Source organism: Microtus oregoni, unplaced genomic scaffold (assembly GCF_018167655.1).
Source record: "Microtus oregoni isolate MIOR12 unplaced genomic scaffold, Mior012 000009F_ref0000495, whole genome shotgun sequence".
Taxonomy (NCBI): domain Eukaryota; kingdom Metazoa; phylum Chordata; class Mammalia; order Rodentia; family Cricetidae; genus Microtus; species Microtus oregoni.
The window spans coordinates 13,107,483-13,128,784 of NW_024543068.1; the positions used below are offsets into that span (position 1 = coordinate 13,107,483).

The window sequence follows — 21,302 nt, forward strand, 5'->3', positions numbered from 1 at the left end:
AACTGTTTTTCTGAGACAAAGTCTTACATAGCCCAGGATGGCCTCACATTTGTGGTGTAGCTGAGGATAACCTTGGATTCTGTTTTGGTTTCATTTGGTTTGGTTTTTTAAGACAGGGTTTCTCTGTAGCTTTGGAGCCTGTCCTGGAATTCGCTCTGTAGACCAGGCTGTCTTCAAAATCACAGTGATCCACCTGCCTCTGCATCCTGAGTGCTGGGATTAAAGGCATGCACTACCACTGCACCCTGAATTTTGACCCACCTCTCAAGTGCTAGGATTATAGGCATGAGTTGCTGTGACTGACTTATGTGATAACAGGGATGGAACCCAGGCTCATGAGGGCTAGGCCGTCATTCTAACACCCAAGCTAGCTATATATACATGCAGCCTGGCCTGCTCACTCGCTCTCTCTCTTCATTCTAACAACACCTGAGTTAGCTTTACACTCAGCCTGACATATATATATTCTCTCTCTCTCTCTCTCTCTCTCTCTCTCTCTCTGTGTGTGTGTGTGTGTGTGTGTGTGTGTTTTAGAATAGGTTTATCAAGCCGGGCGATGGTGGCGCACGCCTTTAATCCCAGCACTCGGGAGGCAGAGGTAGGCGGATCTCTGTGAGTTCGAGACCAGCCTGGTCTACAGAGCTAGTTCCAGGACAGGCTCCAAAGCCACAGAGAAACCCTGTCTCGAAAAACAAAAAAACAAACAAAAAAAAAAAGAATAGGTTTATCAGCAGTAATAAAGAACTGAGCACCTTGAGAGCACAAATCTAAAATACAAATGATCTTTTCCTATGGCTACAAGAGAGAGTTACATTATAGTTTCCTGTCCGCTGGGCCTCAGTTGAGTGACTACAGTATGTCATAGAAATTTGAAAAGCAGGTTGCTGAAAGTATAGTTCAGGTGTTGAGAACTTGCTTCGTATGTGCAAGGCCCTGGGTGTGATTTCCAGCAGAGCCTTGCCCCTGCTTACCCCACACCCATAACTGGTAAATAAGCTAAGATGCACGTAAATTTTTTTTTTTTTTTTTTTTTTTTTTTTTTTTTGGTTTTCCAAGACAGGGTTTCTCTGTGTGACAACAGTGTCTGTCCTGGAACTCATTCTGTAGACTCGGCTTGGCTTGAACTCACAAGATCCACCTGCCTCTGCCTCCTGAGTGCTGGGATTAAAGGCATGTACCACTACACCCAGAGAATAGATGATTTCATACTGGAAATGTGCAGGTTCTAAAGAAACTGTAGTTTTGTAGAAGTAACCGCTACACAGATGTATACAGTACACAGTATACAGTAGACAGGCTAGTCTACAGGAAGCCCAGGTACCAACTAAATGGAGACATTTTTGCTTACTCAACCCTACCTACAGCTCGAGAAGACCCTACATCTCTTTGTTGCAAACTTGAATGCTGTTTTCTCTCTCACTTTCAGTGTGTGATAACTTGGAGAGCTTCACCTCAGGCAGTCCTTTCCTATGCATGGATCTCAGTTACATCACAGCTTTATTAAAAGATGGCTTTGGCTTTGCAGATGATACCCTCTTAAAGGTAAGAAAGAGCACTGGATCTTACAGTTGTCTCTCTTGTTGCTTTGGGAAAGAACTTGTCTGGTGGTCAGAGCAGCAGGTGTTCTTGTTTGGGCTGAAGCCAGGGCACCCTGCTAGATACCAAAAACACATGAAACACCTGGATGCAGTTATAGTCTCTGAGGCACGGTGTCCTGTGGACACAAGACAGAAAGACTTGAATATATTCAAGTCACATTGTTTATGAAACCAATTTAGAACTCAGAAGAAGCATTGAGAAAGAGATGGGGAAATAAATATCCAGAATACAGTACAAGCCAGTTGGAAGGGCTGTGCTTCCTGAATCCCAGTTCCTCATCTTGACTTTGTGTGCCCTCACCTGCCACTGGTTTATGGTTGTTAGAACTTAAGCTGAAGTTTGATCAAGAGAGCCCAAGATAAAAAGCAGCTGGGGTCATCATCACACACACTTGTATTCAGAGGCTGTGAGGCAGATAAACCTTGCCTCATCATGCACAATGATGTTAACACATATGGCTGACTTCAATGTCTCAAGCATATATAGTGTATCCTGTATATTCTACGTCTGCTGGATACTGAGTCAAATCTCTTCTAACAGCTGTATGCAGCTTGAGGACAGAGATAACATTTTAACCATCTTTGTAAATATAATTTGCAATCAATAGTGGTATAGAAAGTAAGAAGATAAATGATATGAAATTCATAAGATAAATTTTAGAGGGGTTGGAGAGATGGCTTAGTGGTTAAGAGCACTTGCTGCTCTTGCAGAGGACCCAGGTTTGGTTCCAGGACCCACATGGTGGCTCACAACCACCTGTGACTACAATTCCAGGGGATCTGATGCTGCCTTCTGGTCTCGGTGGGTACTAGGTACACACATGGTACACATACATACTTGTAGCTGAAACACTGATACACATAAAATATACAACTTTTGTTTGTTTGCTTTATTTTTGTTTTTCAAGACAGGGTTTCGCTGTGTAGCTTTGGAGCCTGTCCTGGAACTTGCTCTGTAGACCAGGCTGGCCTCAAATTCATATAGATCTGCCCACCTCTGCCTCCTCAGTGCTGGGATTAAAGGTGTGCGCCACCACCGCCTGGCTACAGTTTTATTCTTTTTTTTTTTTTTTTGGTTTTTTCGAGACAGGGTTTCTCTATGGCTTTGGAGCTTGTCCTGGAACTAGCTCTGTAGATCAGGCTGGTCTCAAACTCACAGAGATCCGCCTGCCTCTGCCTCCCGAGTGCTGGGATTAAAGGCATGCGCCACCATCGCCCGGCTTATTCTTTTTATTTATGTATTTAGTTAGTTTTTTTCGGCAGAGGGTTTCTATGTGTAGCCCTAGCTGATCTAGACCTAGCTTTGTAGACCAGGCTGGCCTTGAACACACAAAAATTAACCTGCCTCTCCTTCCCGAATGCTGGGATTAAAGATGTATGCCACCACTGCCCAGCTACAATTTTTTTTTAAGTTTTTTAATTTTTTTTTAAAGATTTATTTTATATATATAGTATTCTGTCTGCATGTGTGTTTGCATGCCAGAAGAGGGCAGCATATCTCATTATAGATGGTTGTGAGCCGCCATGTGGGTGCTGGGAATTGAACTCAGGACCTCTGGAAGAGCAGCCAGTGCTCTTCACCACTGAGCCATTCTCCAGCCCTTAAAGTTTATGTTTTAGAGGGTTGGAGAGATGTTAGTTTGCTGTTTGTCTCAGAAGTTACAAACATTGCTGCTTGCCTTAATAAGGGTTTCTGTTGCTGTGAGGAGACATGACCGCTGCAACTCATAACCAAAACCATTTAATTGGTTGGCTTGCTTACAGCTCAGAGGTTTAGTCCATTATCATGGAGGGAGGCATGGTGGTATGGAGGCAGACCTGGTGCTACAGGAGGAACTGAGAGTTCTCATATCTTGACCACAGGCAACGTGAAGTGAGCATGTATGAGACCTCAGAGTCCACCTCCACAGTGACACATTTCCTCCAACAAAGCCACACCTCCTAATAGTGCCACTCCCTATGAGCTTAGGAAGGCCAGTTACATTCAAACTAGTCTTCCAGAGAACTACTTCCTAGTATCTAGTAAGGTGGCTCACAACTACCTGTAACTCCAGCTCCAAAAGATCCAACACCCCTGGCCTGCACAGGTACCTGTACTCATGGGCACATACCCACAGGCAGACACATCTACACATAATTTTAAAAAATAATAAACTGAACAATCTTTTTTATAATTATATTGTTATTTATTATTTTATGTGTATGAGTGTCTTGCCTGTGTGGTCTGTGCACCCACCTCTCATATCTGGTGCCCATAGATACAGAAGAGGGTGTCAGATTCCCTGGAACTGGAGTTCCAGACAATTCAAGTTGTCATGTGGGTGCTGAGAATTGAGCCTGGGTCCTCTGGAAGAGCAGCCAGTACCCTCCTTAACCACTGAGCCACTTCTCCAGCCCCTGAAAAATCTTTTTTAAAAAAGGATCTATTGTACAACAAATAGTTTATTACTGATGAAGCAAGTCTGCACGTGCTGAAATTAATGAGGAAGGAGAGGAAGGAGTTTTACGAAAACAATTTGATAAACTTTTGTACAGAAAATTGCCCCTTTCTGTAATTGAGGGACCAGATCTAAAGTTTTGTCCAAAGTAATAAAGGCATTGAGCTATCAAGACAGTCTGGTGTTGAATGCCTCAGCTGGTTTTTATTAATGCTTAAGGCACAGTTGCTTACATGGACTCCAAAAGCTGAGAATGTGCTTTTCTGTCCTAAATACAGTCCCAGCTCTTGCCAGTTCCCTTCCTACCACATCCATGAACATTACATTCTGACTGCCTTGTCAGATTAGGGAGCATCCAGAGCCTTTTCTGACACAACCTCTGTAAAAATTTCTGGATAGTACGGCTTCCTGGGCCTGAAGTTGTCAGGCATGAGCATGCTAGGTATAGGGCAATTAGGGCTGGGCCACAGGAGTGCTCTTCATAGGGGTTAGCTGTTCAGAGGCCATCCTTGCTAATGTTAAAAACTGGATGAAAATGTGAAGACTTTTTCTTCTTCCTTAACAGCTCACAAAGAAAGTGAACAACATAGAGACGGGCTGGGCCCTGGGGGCCACCTTTCACCTGCTGCAGTCTCTTGGCATCTCCAGCTGAGGCTACCGTGTCCTCTGAAGCCTGCATTTCTCAAAAACTTTGTTTTACAAGAAGGAGAGGACTCAGGCATTTTCTGAACAATTTGGGGAAAGCCTGGACTGAAACCCATTAACTGGCTTTATTGGGAGGGAAGGGGTTTTATAGATGAGTCTTGCCCTTGAGCCTCGTGATTTGGGCTTGCTTAATTTTGCACATCTACTGTGAACAGCTCCCTAACCACTTGGCAGGTGCACAGCTGGCACAAGAGTATAAATCTTTTGAGATTTTTTTGTATGTCAGAGTCCTGTGAAGAAAAAAGAATAGGCTTGGAACTCCATGTTAGATTGAGAGTTCAGAGACAAGTCCCTGGGAACCAAAGAAAAATCTTGGAGTGCCTCATTCCTTTGAGTGTTTCAGTCTTTTGCTTATAAGCTAAATTAAGCTGACCTACTGAAGTCCCATAACCTATCAATACTGGTACTTTTCCTTCTTCCCACCCTTACACATTCCCTACCCTAAAACCCAAGGTGAGAACTATCTGGCTTTGCATTTCCATCTGTAACTCAAAGGGAAAAAAGACACTATATTAGAATTTGTGTGATCCTATGACACAATTTAGAGCTTAGAGTGGCCCTGGGTATTTTATTTTTAGACAGAGGTCATGTTACGTTGCTCTGGGTAGCCTGGTACTGTGTAACCCAGGTTGCCTTGAATTGTCAATTCTCCTGCCTCAGCCTCGAGTCTTGGGTTACAGGTGTGAGCCGTCATGCTCATGTCATGTTAAATCTCACAAGATGAGCGTGCACCTCTCACCTGTGCCGACTAGAGCTGTGAGGGGGGCCGTCGCAGACCACGACTGCTGCTCGGTTACCACCTTATTCTCATGGTCCTAAACTTAGCATCTTTCTATTTCTGTGAAATACAACTGCACCCTAGTTTTGGTCTGTGGTTAGAAGTTAGTGTGTGTGCTGTTGAATCTAAAGATAACCAACGCTTTCAGTTTGTCCTTTTGGGGGTTGGGGTGTGGAAAGTGCTGGAGATTGAACCCAGGACTTTTTGCATGTTAGGCACAATGTGCTACCACTATGCTTTATAGTAGTGTTTTCTTGCCTGGGCCCTTGCTGATTTTAGCCACTGTTTTCTGAATTTATTGTCTCCCTCAGGATTTCATATCCTCTTACCACTGATACCCAACATTTGATTTGATTGATTCTTTTGGCCCATGTCAGAACAAGGGCTACCATTTCTAGAGAACCATGTTTTTTCTCTCGGGCCACTGTTTTGAGGTTGAACACAGATCATCATGCGTGCTAAGCATGGGTGCTCTACTACATTATAAAGTCATTATCTTAAGGTTTTCTGCCAGGCAGTGGTGGCGCACACTTTTAATTCTAGCACTTGGGAGGCAAAAGCAGGCGAATCTCTGAGTTCAAGGCCAGCCTGGTCTATAGAGCAAGTTCCAAGACAGCCAGGGCTACAGAGAGAAACTCTGTCTTGAAGGAAAAAAAAAAGTCATGTCGTTTCTTGTGTGACTATCATTGGTTTGCCTCCTACTCGGTTCTGGACTTGAAACATTGCCTGCTGCTCAGCAGCTCTGTCATAGCATTTCCCCTTCCTCTTCGCTTTCCAGTTTTCAGCTCCCCTAACTTGACATTTTCAGTCACCCCCTCTTCCTTCCACTCTTCATAAAGGATGTGACTATGCGTGGCTTCCCCAAGGAACCGTCTTTTTGAAGCCATTACATTGAGTCAATAAGTATTACCATCTGCTGTGTATAAATAGTAGGCAAATTTGTATATTCTTCCCAATTTTAGGGGTTTGTTTTGATTAAATGTGGAATTTCTTCAGACTTTGATACTAAGAGTATGTGTCTTGAGACTAGATTTCACCTTGGACTCCCAAGTAGCGAGACTATAGGAAGGCATGCTGAGCCTGGCTCAAACTTCCATTACTAAGTTCACTTTCACTTATTGCCTTCTTCAAAACAATGCGCACCAGGCAGTGGTGGTGCACGCCATTAATCTCAACACTTGGGAGGCAGAGGCAGGCAAATCTCTGAGTTTGAGGCCAGCCTGGTCTCCAGAGCAAGTTCTGGGACAGCCAGGACTACACAGAGAAACCCTGTTTCAAAAGAACAAATAAACAACAATAAACCCCATAATGTTCATACATAATGAAATAGATTTCCCACACTGGAAATAGCCTGAAGGTAAAATCCAGTTTCCTATGGAATGCATACTCAGCGTCTCTCGCAGGCTTCTCCATCCAGCTTAAGTGTTTGCCTCTCCATCTCGGATGTCACTGTTTACAGCTTCATTAGCTGAGAGCTACCTCCTTCCCTTCAGTCAGCCTCTGCTTTCTCCTAGTCCAAAGCCTTTCAGACTCTTTGAAGATAACTACATTTTTATGACTTTTAAAAAGACGCAGCATACTTTGAAAGTATTAGACAAGGCATAGTCTACTAAATGCTCCCACAGTTGAGAAAAGCCAATCTGCTTCCCCAAGAGTAAACTTTACAGCAGGCTTTACGGCACAGGCCTGTAATTGGAGCTGAGGCAGGAGGATTACAAGTCATAGGCTTTCTATGTGGCCAGTTTGAGGCCGCTGGGCAACTCAATAAGGCATTCAAGAAGTTTTAGAAGGGATAGGGGTTAGAAGATTTCAGTGGGGCTGGAGATGGCTCAGAGGTTAAGAACACTGGCTGTTCTTCCAGAGGTCCTGAGTTCAATTCCCAGCAACCACATGGTGGCTCACAGCCATTTATAATGAGATCTGGTGCCCTCTTCTGGAATGCAGGCATATATGCAGGCAGATTTAAAAAGATTTCAATGCATACATAGATTTAAAAAGATTTCAGTGGCAAAGCATATTTAGCATGTCCGGTCCTAGATTCAAGCCCAGCACTAAATAAACAAAGTGAACAGCTCCAGCAGACAAGTGAGTTCCTGGTCTTTCTACCACAGGTGGCGCATGAAGCCTCAAGATAGGCACCCTAGCTGTGTATTGTCCTGTAGACACCTTCTGCTACCTTGGAAACTGCCAAAACTCTTAAATAGAAGGACTCTCACCTCAGAAATTTATCTGCATACATCCATCTTGACCAGAGAGCCTGCAGATTTACCTCTTTGTTCTTTTAAATACAATTTGGAGTCTTACATTTTCTTAGGAAAAATGAAAGACAAGGGCATTTTTTTGTTTCAAACAAGAGTTTCTCTGTTAGCCCTGGCTGTCCTGGAACTCCCCTGAAGACCAGGCTGGCCTTGAACTCATAGAGATCAGCCTGCCTCTGCCTCTCTAAGTACTGGAATTAAAGGCATGTGCCACCACTGCCAGGCAGCATGGGCCTTTTTTACTAAGTGGGTCCTGTGTGTTCTGATGTTGTTGACAAGTTCCATCTCTGTGAAAGTGTAAATATAATTTAAATACCTGCGATGTGGTCTCGTGTGTGGTGGATGCTGTGTGTATTATCACTATTATATGAAGAACATCTGAGTCACAGATGTCCTTACAAAGTGTGCCTTAAAGTTCTCATCTCTTTAACTTTTTTATTTTTCTGTATATTAGTCTGTATTCTTATCTGGGCTACCTTTTTGGAAAAGATGACCTCTGGCCATCAGTTTTTCCCAGCAGCTGCCATCTTTTATTCTGGGGACATTTTCTGGATTTACTGACATCATATTACTTTGTACTAAGTTTTCTACATTGTTTAAAAAGCTGTCCTGTTGCAGTAGCTATCTTATCCCTCCCAAAGTTATTCCAACAGTTCAGCTTGATTGAAAGGAGACTTTCTTATTTCATTTTTTCAAAGCAGACTTCTGAGCAAGACATTCTGTCCAGTGTTCTTATCTAGCACAGGTAAGTTCTCTTCTGGAGGCCTCTCTGGTGCTGTGCAGTCAGTACATCAAAACCCCAAGTCAGAAACCACTCCATTAGCCACCTGCCAGCACACATGGACAGGCTGTCCCTGAGGCCTCTGCAGCTGTGTGTGCAGTAAGGTTATTTATTGTTTTTAATAACAGAATCAACAGAAAATGACATCACAGAGAGGAGTGTAAACAAAACTGAAATGTGTAAGAAAGTCTAAAGCATTAATAAGACCTGGCTGTTTCTTATCTTCACTTCCCTCTTAAAGTCCAGTGTACTTTGTCAAAGCAATGTGTATTTAATTGGCATGCCAGTGTTAATTTTAAAACAATCTAACAAAAATGTATCAAGTATTTCTGATTCTTTGTCAAGATAATTGTATAAATTTATGACCTGTATTAAAATATTCTGTTTAGAAAGTATTCTTACTAAGTGAAATGAGGAATATACCAGCTCAGTAATTTGTTTGTTTAGTAATAAAAAGCTCCTTTCAATCAAATAGTTTTCCTTTGGGTTTTTTTCCTTAAATATCACTCTTTTTTTTTTTTTTTTTGGCTACACAGGCCCATTAAGCAGAAGAGGAAAACAGACACAAGTTCTAGTGTAAATTTATGAAGCCATCTTGGAAACGCACTCTGATGGTCACAGGGCTAGATGGTCTCTGTCATCAACATCATCTCCAGGAGAGGAGCACTCACTTGCTGGCAAAGGCCATTATCTGTTCCTGGAGAAAGAGGAAAGGTGAGGACAGGTGACTTCATTATGAAATAACCAAGGAGACGAAGGGAGAAACATGGCAGAGGTTCCATACAGACACTCCTAGGAGTCCCTGCTTTTTTTCAGCTCTAAGAGCAGGGTTGGCAGGGCTCCCCTAGGACTGGCGTTACGGATGGTTGTGAGCCACCATGTGAGTGCTGGGGATTGAACCAAGGTTCCTCTGGAAGAATAGCAAGTGTTTTTCGCTGCTGATTCATTTCTCCAGCCATCAGCCTGTATTCTTAAGTCCTTCCTACGTAGTTCAAGTTACTGCTTAGATGTGGGCACCACAAACCCAGCAGGTCCTTTTATTCATAACCAGCTAGGAAGGTAGACCAGGTATGGTGGCTGGGCATGGCAGCACATGCCTTTAATCCCAGCACACAGCAGGCAGAAGCAGATGGGTCACTATGATAGATAGATATAGATTAGATAGATAGATAGATAGATAGATAGATAGATAGATAGATAGTCTGGTATACCTAGCCAGTTTCAGGCTAGCCAGGACTACATACAAAGTTTCTATCTCAAAAATAACTACAATAAAAAATGTTATAGGCAAGAAAATTAATTCAAAGAAATTTAGAATGTCTGCAATCCTTTCTCAGTAAAGAAAAATCTTGGAGAGCGACAGGGGCCACTTACTTTGAGAGGAGACACTGCGTTAGTTGCCTGCAAGCCCCATGTCCTGAGCAGCACCAGTGGAGTGGCACTGGTTGAATAGAGCCTTTTCAACAGGTCAGTGGCAGCCAGAAGAGCAGTATTGTGACGCTGCCTGTCTGTTTCATAGCCTGTGAGGTGGCTCATGGAACCTGGAGTTAAAAAGCAGGAACAAAGGTCAAACCCTACTCAGCAGTAAAAGATCTCTTCCTCCTCCCAGTAGACACTACCACATCTTGCTGCCTAGGGCAATTTGGCAACCCTGACCTTTACATGATGTCAGGGTACCCGAATCCTTACCTAAGTCCTTCCCATTGAAGGCCGCTGTACTGAGATGACGAACCAAGCTGGAAATATCCCCGAAGCCCATGTTGACACCTTGTCCTGCAAGTGGATGGACTCTGTGGGCTGCATCACTAAGAATAAAGCAGCATTCAGATGTGGCCTCCAGCACCAGAGAAAGGAGTGGCCTGCTCCATTATGGTCTTACCCGATGAGTGCCACCCGAGGCCGGACGTACTCAACAGCATGTCCCAGTCCCAGAGGAAAGAGGGCTCTGCTTTTAGCATCCACCTTGGCTATACTTGGGGGCAACTGACGAGCTGAGACCCTAGTGGGCTTCAGGAGGCTGACGACATAGTGCAACATGGTGCTGGCCGAGTCGACGAAGTCTGTGTGGTTAGCATCACTCCACTGCATGCCATCAGCCCCCAAATGGTGGAATTGGTTAGTGACTAGTAAACAGCAAAGGCCTCAACCCCTCTATATAACCAACGCTAAAGGTAATGCTGCTTAACATGCCTAAACGGGTCTTGTTCCTGAGTGACAAGCCCCTTAAAGCACATGCAAAACTCCATTTCCTGGTATTCCCCACGGGTTTTATCTCTGGGTTGGCCCCTGACTAGAACTGAACTTTACCTTTCACTAGTCCCCAGCAATAGCCACAAATTAGCTACAGTGAAGCTCACCTTATGTCTCTAAGCTTAGGTAAAGCGTAGAATGCCCTCCCACCTCTATCTCCCGGGAACACCTTTAAACCCTCCTCTCTGTCCGCATGCTATGCTCTGCATGCAGACATCTGTTACTGCACTTGTCATTCTCACTTGACTGTGCGTCCTGGAGCCAATACATAGAAGGCTCTACCCGAAAGGTGCTGTGCAGCACAGGAATATACAGTGCATGAGCCACTAACCCTGGCAGGCCTTCACCAGTTTCCGTTGTTTTGCATTTCCTGTATGCCCTCACAAAATCTAAACCAAGGACTGTACTGCCTAAGGGGAACCTGCACGATGACTCCTTTTCCCCGTCCCTCCAGTAGCTGGACAGGTGATACTCACAAAGGCAGAGTTGATGGCATCCACAAACTCTTCCTCATCCATGCTGACCAGCTCTGCGGCATGATCATGGGATGTGGACCAAACCAAGGAACTCAAGGTATCTGAGAGCTGTATCAAAAGAAGAGCATCAGCCTGGTGTGGTGGCGCATGCCTGTGAGCACAGCATACAGCAGGAGGAGTGTCAAGCCTACCTGGGATATAGCCCTCAAAACAACAACAAAAACCTGCCTCTTCTGAACTTGGGTGTTTTCAATCATAAAGGAAACCAAGGAAAGGAAGCCATGCACGTATGGGACATAGTTCCTTTAAACCAGGCTGAAGGAAAGTGAAGTTCCAAAGACTGAGGCTGGCTACCTTTGAGCTAACTGGCCGAAAGATCTCTTACCGGGAGCAGAGCAATAGGCCCTGAAGGGAGAAATCTTTGCCAGGCTACGTTGTTTTCTGTGGCCTAGAATGGAAAGAAAGTTCTTATAAGGGGTACTGAGTGCTAAGGAAAGGTCCCCAGATGGCAGCTCCAGAGCTTACCTCTGATAAATGCAGAGTGGCCACCACAGCAGACTGGTCATAGGTCCAGCTAACATTCTGGATCCCAGCAGCTCGTCTTACTCCTGAGTTGTGCCCATCAGCACCAATCTGCGTGGACACAAGGGCCTACTAAGTCTTACAACCACTTCAAAATCAAACTGCTCCAGTGTCTTTGCCCTCCTGTCTAGTCCAGGTGGAATGGGAAACCATAAGGCTTGTCTCACTCACAGCCCTACAAGGACAGCCCTACAAAATGGGACCTCAGCCTGGGACCAAAAGTGGCTATCTGAACCAAGAGGTGCCAGCAACGGCCATATTCAACCAGTTTTTTGATATGTGAACTAGAAAAGACAGGCACAGAGTGGCCACTGCAGTTGAAAAAAGAAAAAGTTGGTGAGCAGAAAGAGAAACAAGAAAATGAGAGCCTCAAGGAGATGAATGGCACTGGGACTTCAGGGACAGAAAAAAGAACATGGCCCAAGTTTCCAACACTCCTGGGAGGCCTGGTTATCCTATCCTAAGGTGGCCCATGAGGTTGCTTCACATAAAGCAACCATCTAGCTCAGAATGCCTTGAATAGGGGGTAGTTGTTCTATAAAGAATAACTTAAAATCACCCCATGGTGTCCATCTGGCAATACAGACTCTAGAATGTAAGGTATGGACATGCAAGACCCCTGACAAAGCAAGAATCTTCAACTACCAACAGTTTGGTCTGGAGGGTGCTGCCATCACCTAGGGTAATATGGACCCAAGGGCTGGAGTCTGTCATGGAAAACGGGGCAGGCCAGGCATAGTCAACAGCTTTGCTCCTGTAGAGAACCCTCACACGGTCTGCAGAAGGCAAAAGAGAAAGAAGCAAACCATCAGAAAGGTGGGTAAGGACTGAGCACAAACTTTAAGTGCCGAAAAGCAAGGCCCCTGGATAGCCCTGTCCTGTCATTTACTGGCAAGCAAGAAAAGCAAGAACTAAAAGTAAGTCAAATCATTAACACTCTGGCCCTGGAACTGTTGGTAAAGAGCAGAAGCCAGAGAACCATTCAATGTCAGAAAGATAACAGGGGGTGGGGTGGGATGGGGGTAAGGGGAGAAGGGGAGAGAAAACGGAGAAGGGGAGGATGGGGGAACTTGGGGAAAAAGGATGATTGGGATAAAGGTGTAGGGTTAAGACAGCCCCTTGAGGGGGCGGGGTTTGCCTTGGGCGAATGCCTACAGATAAATGGGCGCGAGGGAGGCGGCTCCGTCTCTTTTTCCTTCCTACCTCCTGTTCCATGCGGGAACTTCGGTTCCGTAAGTTTATCATTAAAGTGTAAATATTCTTTAATATCTGCATTGCATTTATTTACGCTGATACATAAAGGAAGATTGGATAGGGGAGCACGGAAGCACAATTCTTAGTTAAGGGAGCCACCCTGGGGTTGGCAAGAGACTTGAACCTAGAGTGGCTCCCAGGAGCCCAAGGCGATGTCCCCAGTTAGTTCCTTGGGCAGCTGAGGATAGGGAACCTGAAATGACCCTATCCTATAGCAATACTGACGAATATCTTGCATATCACCATAGAACCTTCATCTGGTGATGGATGGAAATAGAGACAGAGACCCACACTGGAGCACTGGACTGAGCTCCCAAGGTCCCAATGAGGAGCAGAAGGAGGGAGAACATGAGCAGAGAAGTCGGGACCGCGAGGGGTGCACCCACCCACTGAAACAGTGGAGCTGATCTATTGGGAGCTCACCAAGGCCAGCTGGACTGTGACTGAAAAAGCTTGGGATAGGGCCGGACTCTCTGAACATGGCGAACAATGAGGGCTGATGAGAAGCCAAGGAAAATGGCACGGGGTTTTGATCCTTCTTAATGTGCTGGCTTTGTGGGAGCCTAGCCAGTTTGGATGTTCACCTTCCTAGATATGGACAGAGGGGGGAGGACCTTGGACTTACCACAGGGCAGGGAACCATGACTGCTCTTTGGACTGGAGAGGGAGGGGGAGAGGAGTGGGGGGAGGGGGAGAAGGGTGGGAGGAGGGGGAGGGAAATGGGAGGCTGGGAGGAGGCGGAAACTTGTTTTTTTTTTTCCTTTTCTCAATAAAAAAAAAAAAAAGATAACAAGAGCAAGTACTAGCTGGGCACAGTGGAGCATGCCTTTAATTCTAGCAGATGCAGGCACATCTTTTTGAGTTTGAGGCTAACCTGGTCTACAGAGGGAGTTCTAGGCTAGCCAGAGCTACACAGTGAAATCCTGACTCAACATCCCCATCCCCAACACAAATGAGAAAAAGAGAGAGAGAAAATTCTAGCATAGGCTCTCCTCCTAATTTTACTGTGTCTGAACGGGGGAGGGAGGGGGGAGGCATGATGACACGACACACACACACCACAGGCTGAAATATGTGTTATACCTGAAAAGATTTTCTTCTTGGGTGCTAAATTATAGTTAGATGAAGAAATAAACTCTGGTGCACAATCTCAGGGGACAATGGTAACAGATGACAGTGATGTAGGTAGATCAGTGGAAAAGCACGTGTGTAGCATGATATAAATCCTAGGTTCAGTCCCAAGATATAGACACAAACAGACAGACAGAGAGACAGACAGATACACACACACAATGATTCTGGTGATGGAGCCTAAGGCCTTACACACTAGACAACTGATCTACCATTGAATATACCAGCAGTCCAAAATTTTGTTTTGTTGTTTCTCAAGACAGGGTTTCTTTGTGTAACCCTGGCTGTCCTGGAAACTCACTCTGTAGACCAGGCTAGCCTCGAACTCAGACATACACCTGCCTCTGCTTCTTAAATGCTGGAATTAAAGGTGTACACAACCACTGCTGCCCAACCCTAAATTATTTTTAAAAGCTAGATGGTGGCCCATTACATAAATGAATGAACAATATCCCATATAAAAAAAATTAACAAGCTGGGCATGGCAGCACATGCCACTAATTCTCGTATTTGGGAACTTGTGGCAGGAAGACCAGGAGTTAAAGGCTAGCTGGAACTACATAGCGAGTTTAAAGTCAGTCTAAGCTACATGAGATCCTGTCTTACAAGACTCAAAGAAAAAAGGCAAAACTCATATAAATTGCTTCCAGTTTTTTTCTCACTTGAATCCCAAGATATTATACATAGAGGAATTCATATATCTCCTAAGTAGTTTATATCCAGAACATGCATAGAACTCTTCTAACTAAAAAACAAAAAAATGACCCATTTTTAAATGTGCAAAAGATTTTCAACTTTCAACAGATATTTCTCTAAAGCAAACATACAAATAATCACAGGATGTTATTAACGTTATTACTCACTAAGTAAACAGATTCAATGTGCAAAAGTATAAGGGTCACACTAGAACCACTGTAAGTTAAAAGTATAATGGGCCACACTAGGGCGCTGTAAGTTAAAAGCCAGCACTGAGAAGGATGTGGAGAAAGTGAGCCACTTAAACCACGGGAAGGTGAATGATGCATCCTCTAGAAATGTCTGGCGATGCCTGAGAATGTTAAATACAGAATTATGATGTGACTATGCAACTCCACTTCCAAGTGAGGAAAACACATGTTGCTGGGCCTGCTTCTGCAAGCTACTTGTGAGGCCGAGACAAGCAGTTACAACTTAGAACCTGCCTAGACTACAGAGTGAGTTTAAAGCCAGCCTGAGCAACCTGCTGAGACCCTGTCCAAAACAGAGAGCTGGGAAAATAGCTGAGAGTAGAGAGATTGCCTAGCTTTTAAGACCCTGCATTCAATCCTGCGTCCTGGAGAACACATAAAACAACAAACCAGCCATCACACAAACCAGTCACAACATTATTCACCAACTGCCCAAAGTGGAAAAACACAAATTCTATTAACTGATGAATAAATAAATACAATTTGATATATCCATACAATAAAACATTATTAGCGATAAAAAGAAGAGTATTACTAGTTCACGCTGCAACGTGACTGACTCTAACCCCTAACCCAGTGTGGCTCACTTCTGAGCTGCTGAGAACAGACAGCTCTAGAGAGATAAAAGCAAAGGTTCAGTAAGAATGAGGAATGACAATAAGGTATGAGGTTTCCTTCTGAGTGATGGAGACGTTCTAAAGGATCCTGAGGCAATAGATGCACAACTCTATAGATACACTGAAAGTCACCGAGTTACACAGGTAAAATGGGAGAATTTTATGGTATTCAAGTTTATTCAAATAAAACTGGTAAAAAGAAAGGTAAATCCTAAAAGAATCCTCCCCCCCTTTTTTTCTTGAAAAGACCTCACTATGTATCCCTGATTGGCCTGGAATTCACTATTCAGTCCTGGCTGGCTTCAAATGCCAGACCTGCCTGCCTCTGTCTCCCGAGTGCTGGCATTAAAGGTGTGCCATCGGGCTATTCAGTATCTGTAAAAGGGCCTTTTTTTTTTTTTTTTGGTTTTTCGAGACAGGGTTTCTCTGTGGTTTTGGAGCCTGTCCTGGAACTAGCTCTTATAGACGAGGCTGGTCTCGAACTCACAAAGATCCGCCTGCCTCTGCCTCCCAAGTGCTGGGATTAAAGGCGTGCACCACCACCGCCCGGCGGGTCTTTTCTTCTGACAAGTACAGAGGCAATCATTTCCCAGAGAGGAATGGAGATGGCAGCTCACCTGCCACAGCCTCCAGCTGCTTGGTGAGAGCACACATGATGACGTCATTCTCCACTATGTAGCCCATGTCATCTAAGTTATCTCTATCGAACATGATCAAGGCCTCTGAGCAGGAGTCCCAAACCTGCAAACACAAAGAAAAGTGCATTAACTCTAATGAAACACAATTCTAACCCCAAGCCAGATGTGGCTTTCCAGAATGAGGTAGCACATCCCAGTCTATTGGCTGTTGGCCTCTTTGGCAGGATACAAGGTGAGAAGCCTCAGAATCAGGAATGGTGGGCACACCTGTGAGCCCAGTGCTTGGGCACTTGTCACAGGTGAGGACTGATCAGGCAAGATCCAGCTACAAAACAAGTTCAAGGCAAGTCTGAGCTACCTGAGCCATTACCACAAAAAGACCAAGCTAATTAATTAAAAAGAAAGTAGATTATTAGCCGGGCAGTGATGGCGCATGCCTTTAATTCCAGTACTCAGGAGGCAGAGGCAGGTGGCGGATCTCTCTGAGTTCGAGGCCAGCTTGGTCTATAGAGAGAGTTCTAGGATAGGCTCCAAAGCAACAGAGAAATACTGTCTAGAAGAAAATAAACAACAACAACAACAACAAAAACTGTAAGTCGATTCGCAAGAATGCCTTCCCACACTGAATTTAAATTTTAATTCATGCCAGGCAGTGGTGGTGCACTCCTTGAATCTCAGCCCTCAGGAGGCAGAGGCAGGCAGATCTCTGTGAATTTGAGGTCAGCCTGGTCTACATAGCAAGTTCCAGGACAGGCTCCATAGCTACAGAGAAACCCTATCTCAAAAAAAAAACAAAGAAACAAAAAAACAAACAAACAAAAAAACAAAAACAAATTGATTCATAAAACGTCCAGAGAAAGCAGACTCTAACAAGGTAACATAAGACAGACCAAGACATCAAGACATACCGACAAAATTAAGGGAAAGGAGGTACCTGCATCCGCCGGAAGGCTTTGCACCGCATATTGCAGATGTGGTCCCATGCACCAAAACCTAAAAAAAAAAAAAACACAGTGACTTCACATGGACCTCTGCTCCTGGGCTCCTTTGTGTCTCTCCAACTGCTAAGCAGGAGGTTGTTTTCAGTGTTTTCCAAAAGCAGAAGGGAAAAGCTCTTCAAGCTGTCAGGGTCAAGCCCTTCAGCTCTCTGCTCCAGATCACACAGCACGAAGACGCCAAAAGGCCAGAGCACAGTAAAGCAGTGATAATAAAAAAGGAAAAGTAAGCAGCATCAGCCTTTTTCCTTACTAGCTGTTATTAGCTATGAACATTCTAAAGACTGTTTTCTTCATCTCTTCATGGCACCAAGTACATTTGTGCTTTGAAGCAATATTTACTGAGCATCTAACAAGGGCCAATTATAATTTTAGATCCAGAGTAGATCAAACAAATTCCCATGTGCAGCTGATATTTTAGCTGAAGAGACAGACAACATGAACATGCACATAATATAATGTCAGGACAGCCAGGGCAGTTACACAGAAAAACCCTGTCCCGAGAAACTATAAAGAAAGGGAAAAAAAAAAAAAAACAAAAAAAAACAAAACAAAAAAAAAAAAAAAGCCGGGCGGTGGTGGCGCACGCCTTTAATCCCAGCACTCGGGAGGCAGAGGCAGGAGGATCTCTGTGAGTTCGAGACCAGCCTGGTCTACAAGAGCTAGTTCCAGGACAGGCTTCAAAACCACAGAGAAACCCTGTCTCGAAAAAAAAAAAAAAAAAAAAAAAAAAAAAAAAAAAAAAGAAAGGGAAAGAAAAGAAAAGAAGGATCTATAGGAACTAAGGAGGTAACTCCATACATGTAGTGGTTATGCCTCATATCATCCCAGCAGTTGGGAGGTAGAAGCAGAGGGACCAGCATTCAAGATTAAGTTCAAGGCCAGATTCTATCTTTGAAAAAAGAAAAGAAGCCAGCCTCTAGTCCCAGCACTCAAGAGGCAGGGCCAGGCAGATTTCTGAGTTCAAGGCCAGCCTGGTCTCCAAAGCAAGTTTCAGGAGAATGAAGAAAGAAAGAAAGCACAAGCAAGCTATCAAGCTAAAGTGACTGAAGAGTTTAATTCTAGATAGAACGGTGTCAGGTAGGATGGCCTGATGGAGTACCACATAGCACACACAGACAATTCATCTACATCCCAAAAAAAAGACCATTAAAATGCAGACTCCCCAGCCCGCCTGAGGCCTGACTTGGAATAGAGTGAATGTAGGGGACTAAATAATAATGGTCTAACATCATAAATGAGGTGACATGATGGATCCACGTGTCTCGAGATATCCTCTCCAGACCAAGACTCGACACTGTCCACTTCAGCAGCCCTCATCTTCAGTTATGACCACTGCGAGCTTCCTCTTCCCTGCTCTGGGGACTGTCCTATGGGCCTGCTCTGTGCCCTGTGGGAAAGCCGAGAGGAGAGGAGGCAGGACCAGGAGTCGGACTCATCTACTCACTACTGAGCAGGGTTGCAGAGCCAGGGGAGATGGAGCTGACTCTGTTGCTGTAAGTGTCTGACAGTTTCTCCAGTACTTTCTTTGGACCTGCCTCTAGCAACAGGATTTTCTTGTCACGAAAATGAATGTCATGTCCTAAAAAAGAAGAATTAACATTTTAATTAATTTTAGGAATTTAATTACAAGGACTTAATTACACAGTAAGGCAACTACAACTAATAACAATGCTGCACACTTCTAAAGAGAGCAGAAGTTTCAAAGTTTTCATCATAAAGAAATAATAAATGCTTAAGGAAATGTTTAAGTAGACTTAAAATTATGTATGTGTGCATCAAACATTACAAGGCACACCGTTAATAAGTATACTTTTTATGCTTTAAGTATTCAATCAGAAACAAATACAAACCAGCGATGGTAGCTCACACCTGTAATCCTAGCACCTAGAGGCTAAGGTGGGATGCTTGCTGTTGTGTGATATTTTCATTGTGTTCTGACAAGTAAAGCTTGCTTGGAGTCAGAAAGTGATAAGGTGAACGGAAACAGGACCCTTTCTGGTTGGAGAAACCGAAGAGGTAGGAAGGGACTGTGGCACTCTCTCTGCTTCTCTGATTGGTCAAGTTTTTTACCCTGAGATCTCACTCTTGGTTTTTACTGGTAAGATTAATTAGATTTATGCTTCAGGTTACCATGATTTTCCAGTCAGCCTAGGCTACAGAATGAGAACACGTCTCAAAAACAAACAAAGCACAAAACACCAACAAAAACAAAAGAGACGAACTAGTCTCATAACCTTGGATGTGAAGTTTCTAGGCTGGGGACACAGACAGTGGTGGCGCACGCCTTTAATCCCAGCACTCGGGAGGCAGAGGCAAGCGGATCTCTGTGGGTTCGAGATCAGCCTGGTCTATAACAGCTAGTTCCAGGACAGGCTCCAAAGCTACAAAGAAACCCTGTCTCGAAAAACCAAAAAAGAATGGATTTAAATGTACTAGGGAATTATGCAGGGAACTGTTCCCAAACTCAGATGTGAGAGGGAACTACACACATGAAACATAAGTTAGTTGCATGTCTGAAGAGGAATAAAGGAAGACAGAGTAAACTTAAAGGGAAAATTAATAAAAATTTAATAAAATTTAAAAAATTTAATAAAAGCCTACATGAATTAGGAGTGTGTTTGGAACCTCAGCTTTAGGGAGGTGGATGGGGGGAGGGGTGCCACTTCAAGTTCCAGGCCAGCCAGGACTACAGAATAGGACCTCATTTCAAAAGAATAAATAAACAAAAGCCTAATGAAAATGTCTTATATATTGTTTGTTTGTGTTTTTTTTTTTGGACAGAGGGTTTGATACACTTGATGCTGACCTGAATCAACTTATAACTGCAGAAAAGGCAAATTACAGACAGGAGGCTGGAGACTAGCTCTTTAGGGCTGAGAGGATAAGAAAAAATGGAGTAACTTCTAATGAGCTCCAAGATTTTTTTGTTTTGTTTTGTTTCTAAGAATAAGGAAAGTGTACTAAAACTTACTGTGTTGATTTGGGGGGGGGGGGGGGAAGGGGGTTCGAGACAGGGTTTCTCTGTAGCTTCGGAGCCTGTCCTTGTAGACCAGGTTGGCCTGGAACTCACAGAGATCCGCCTGCCCCTGCCTCCTGAGTGCTGGGATTAAAGGCGTGCGCCACCACCGCCCTGCTACACAACTCTGCGAATGTATTAAAAAAACAGATTGGACTGCATGCTGCTTTAAGTGGGAGGCCTTACAACTATGTGAACTGTACTGTGAGCAGCTTTAGGGCCGGGCGCCTTTAATCCCAGCCCTAGGGAGAAAGAAGCAGGCAGATCTCTGAGTCCAGTTTGGTCTGTTATCCAATACTACAAGGCTCATAAATTCTGGGCAGTTCCCACGGGGAGGAATGACTTATAAGGCCCGCCCACTTTTGATCCCATAAGACTGAAGCGTCGTGCTCATTCCTGTGGGTCCGAGGGCTCCCCTGGGAGGGAAGCGAGCAAACCACCAGGTCGGGCTGTGAGCATGTCCGTCCCTCCGCAGCCCAGTTCCCCGCCAGCCACCGCCGGGGTGCACCTACCCAAGGCACAAGCCATGGCAGCGCCCACCAGGCCTCCTCCTGACACCACCACATCGTACACGGTGTCTGCCGAGGAGCCGGCCCATCGCCGACAGGCAGCTAGAGGGCGTCGTCCGGCCGCAAGCGGCGCGCTACTCCACCAGCGGACACACAGCAAACCGGTCATGGAGCCAGTGCGGGCCGCCATAATGACTTGCGCCTGCGCCCTGGACACTCCAAGCACCCGCCTGGGTAGCACTTCCGGGGCAGAGTCTTTCAACCCTGTGCCGCTTTAGGCCTTTCTTCGGAACCGGAAGTAAAATGGGCGGAGAAACTAGGCCAAT

General features: G+C 44.7%; 2 protein-coding genes across 2 annotated transcripts in view; one reads left to right on the top strand and one right to left on the bottom strand.

Annotated features, from left to right (window-relative positions):
- Nucleotides 1–8,234, top strand: part of Entpd5 (ectonucleoside triphosphate diphosphohydrolase 5 (inactive)) — a 29,467-nt gene extending 21,233 nt beyond the window's left edge. The window contains exons 13-14 of the mRNA XM_041657948.1: nt 1,427–1,542; nt 4,602–8,234. Coding sequence (XP_041513882.1) covers nt 1,427–1,542; nt 4,602–4,688 — 203 coding nt within the window. The 3' untranslated portion in view covers nt 4,689–8,234. The remainder of the gene's footprint in view (nt 1–1,426; nt 1,543–4,601) is intronic.
- A 773-nt stretch (nt 8,235–9,007) lies between these two features.
- On the bottom strand, nt 9,008–21,227 carry Coq6 (coenzyme Q6, monooxygenase). The gene is made up of 12 exons (XM_041657947.1): nt 20,980–21,227; nt 18,896–19,030; nt 17,388–17,446; nt 16,433–16,556; nt 12,512–12,642; nt 11,810–11,917; nt 11,670–11,732; nt 11,285–11,392; nt 10,438–10,640; nt 10,248–10,363; nt 9,933–10,099; nt 9,008–9,255 (listed from the first exon to the last, which is right to left on the bottom strand). The coding sequence occupies exons 1-12, from the start codon at nt 21,164–21,166 to the stop codon at nt 9,226–9,228; spliced, it is 1,431 nt and encodes a 476-aa protein (XP_041513881.1). The 5' UTR covers nt 21,167–21,227; the 3' UTR covers nt 9,008–9,225.
- Nucleotides 21,228–21,302: the final 75 nt, after the last annotated feature.

What these genes read in the sequence shown, in the direction of transcription:
- Coq6 (XM_041657947.1), bottom strand. Translation starts at nt 21,166, where the DNA reads ATGGCGGCCCGCACTGGCTCCATGACCGGTTTGCTGTGTGTCCGCTGG. An exon ending in AAGCCTTCCGGCGGATGCAG is followed by an intron (nt 16,557 to 17,387) that starts GTACCTCCTTTC and finishes TTGTGTTTGCAG; the next exon opens with GTTTGGGACTCCTGCTCAGA. An exon ending in ACGCAGTGTCTCCTCTCAAA is followed by an intron (nt 9,256 to 9,932) that starts GTAAGTGGCCCC and finishes CTCTTTCTCCAG; the next exon opens with GAACAGATAATGGCCTTTGC.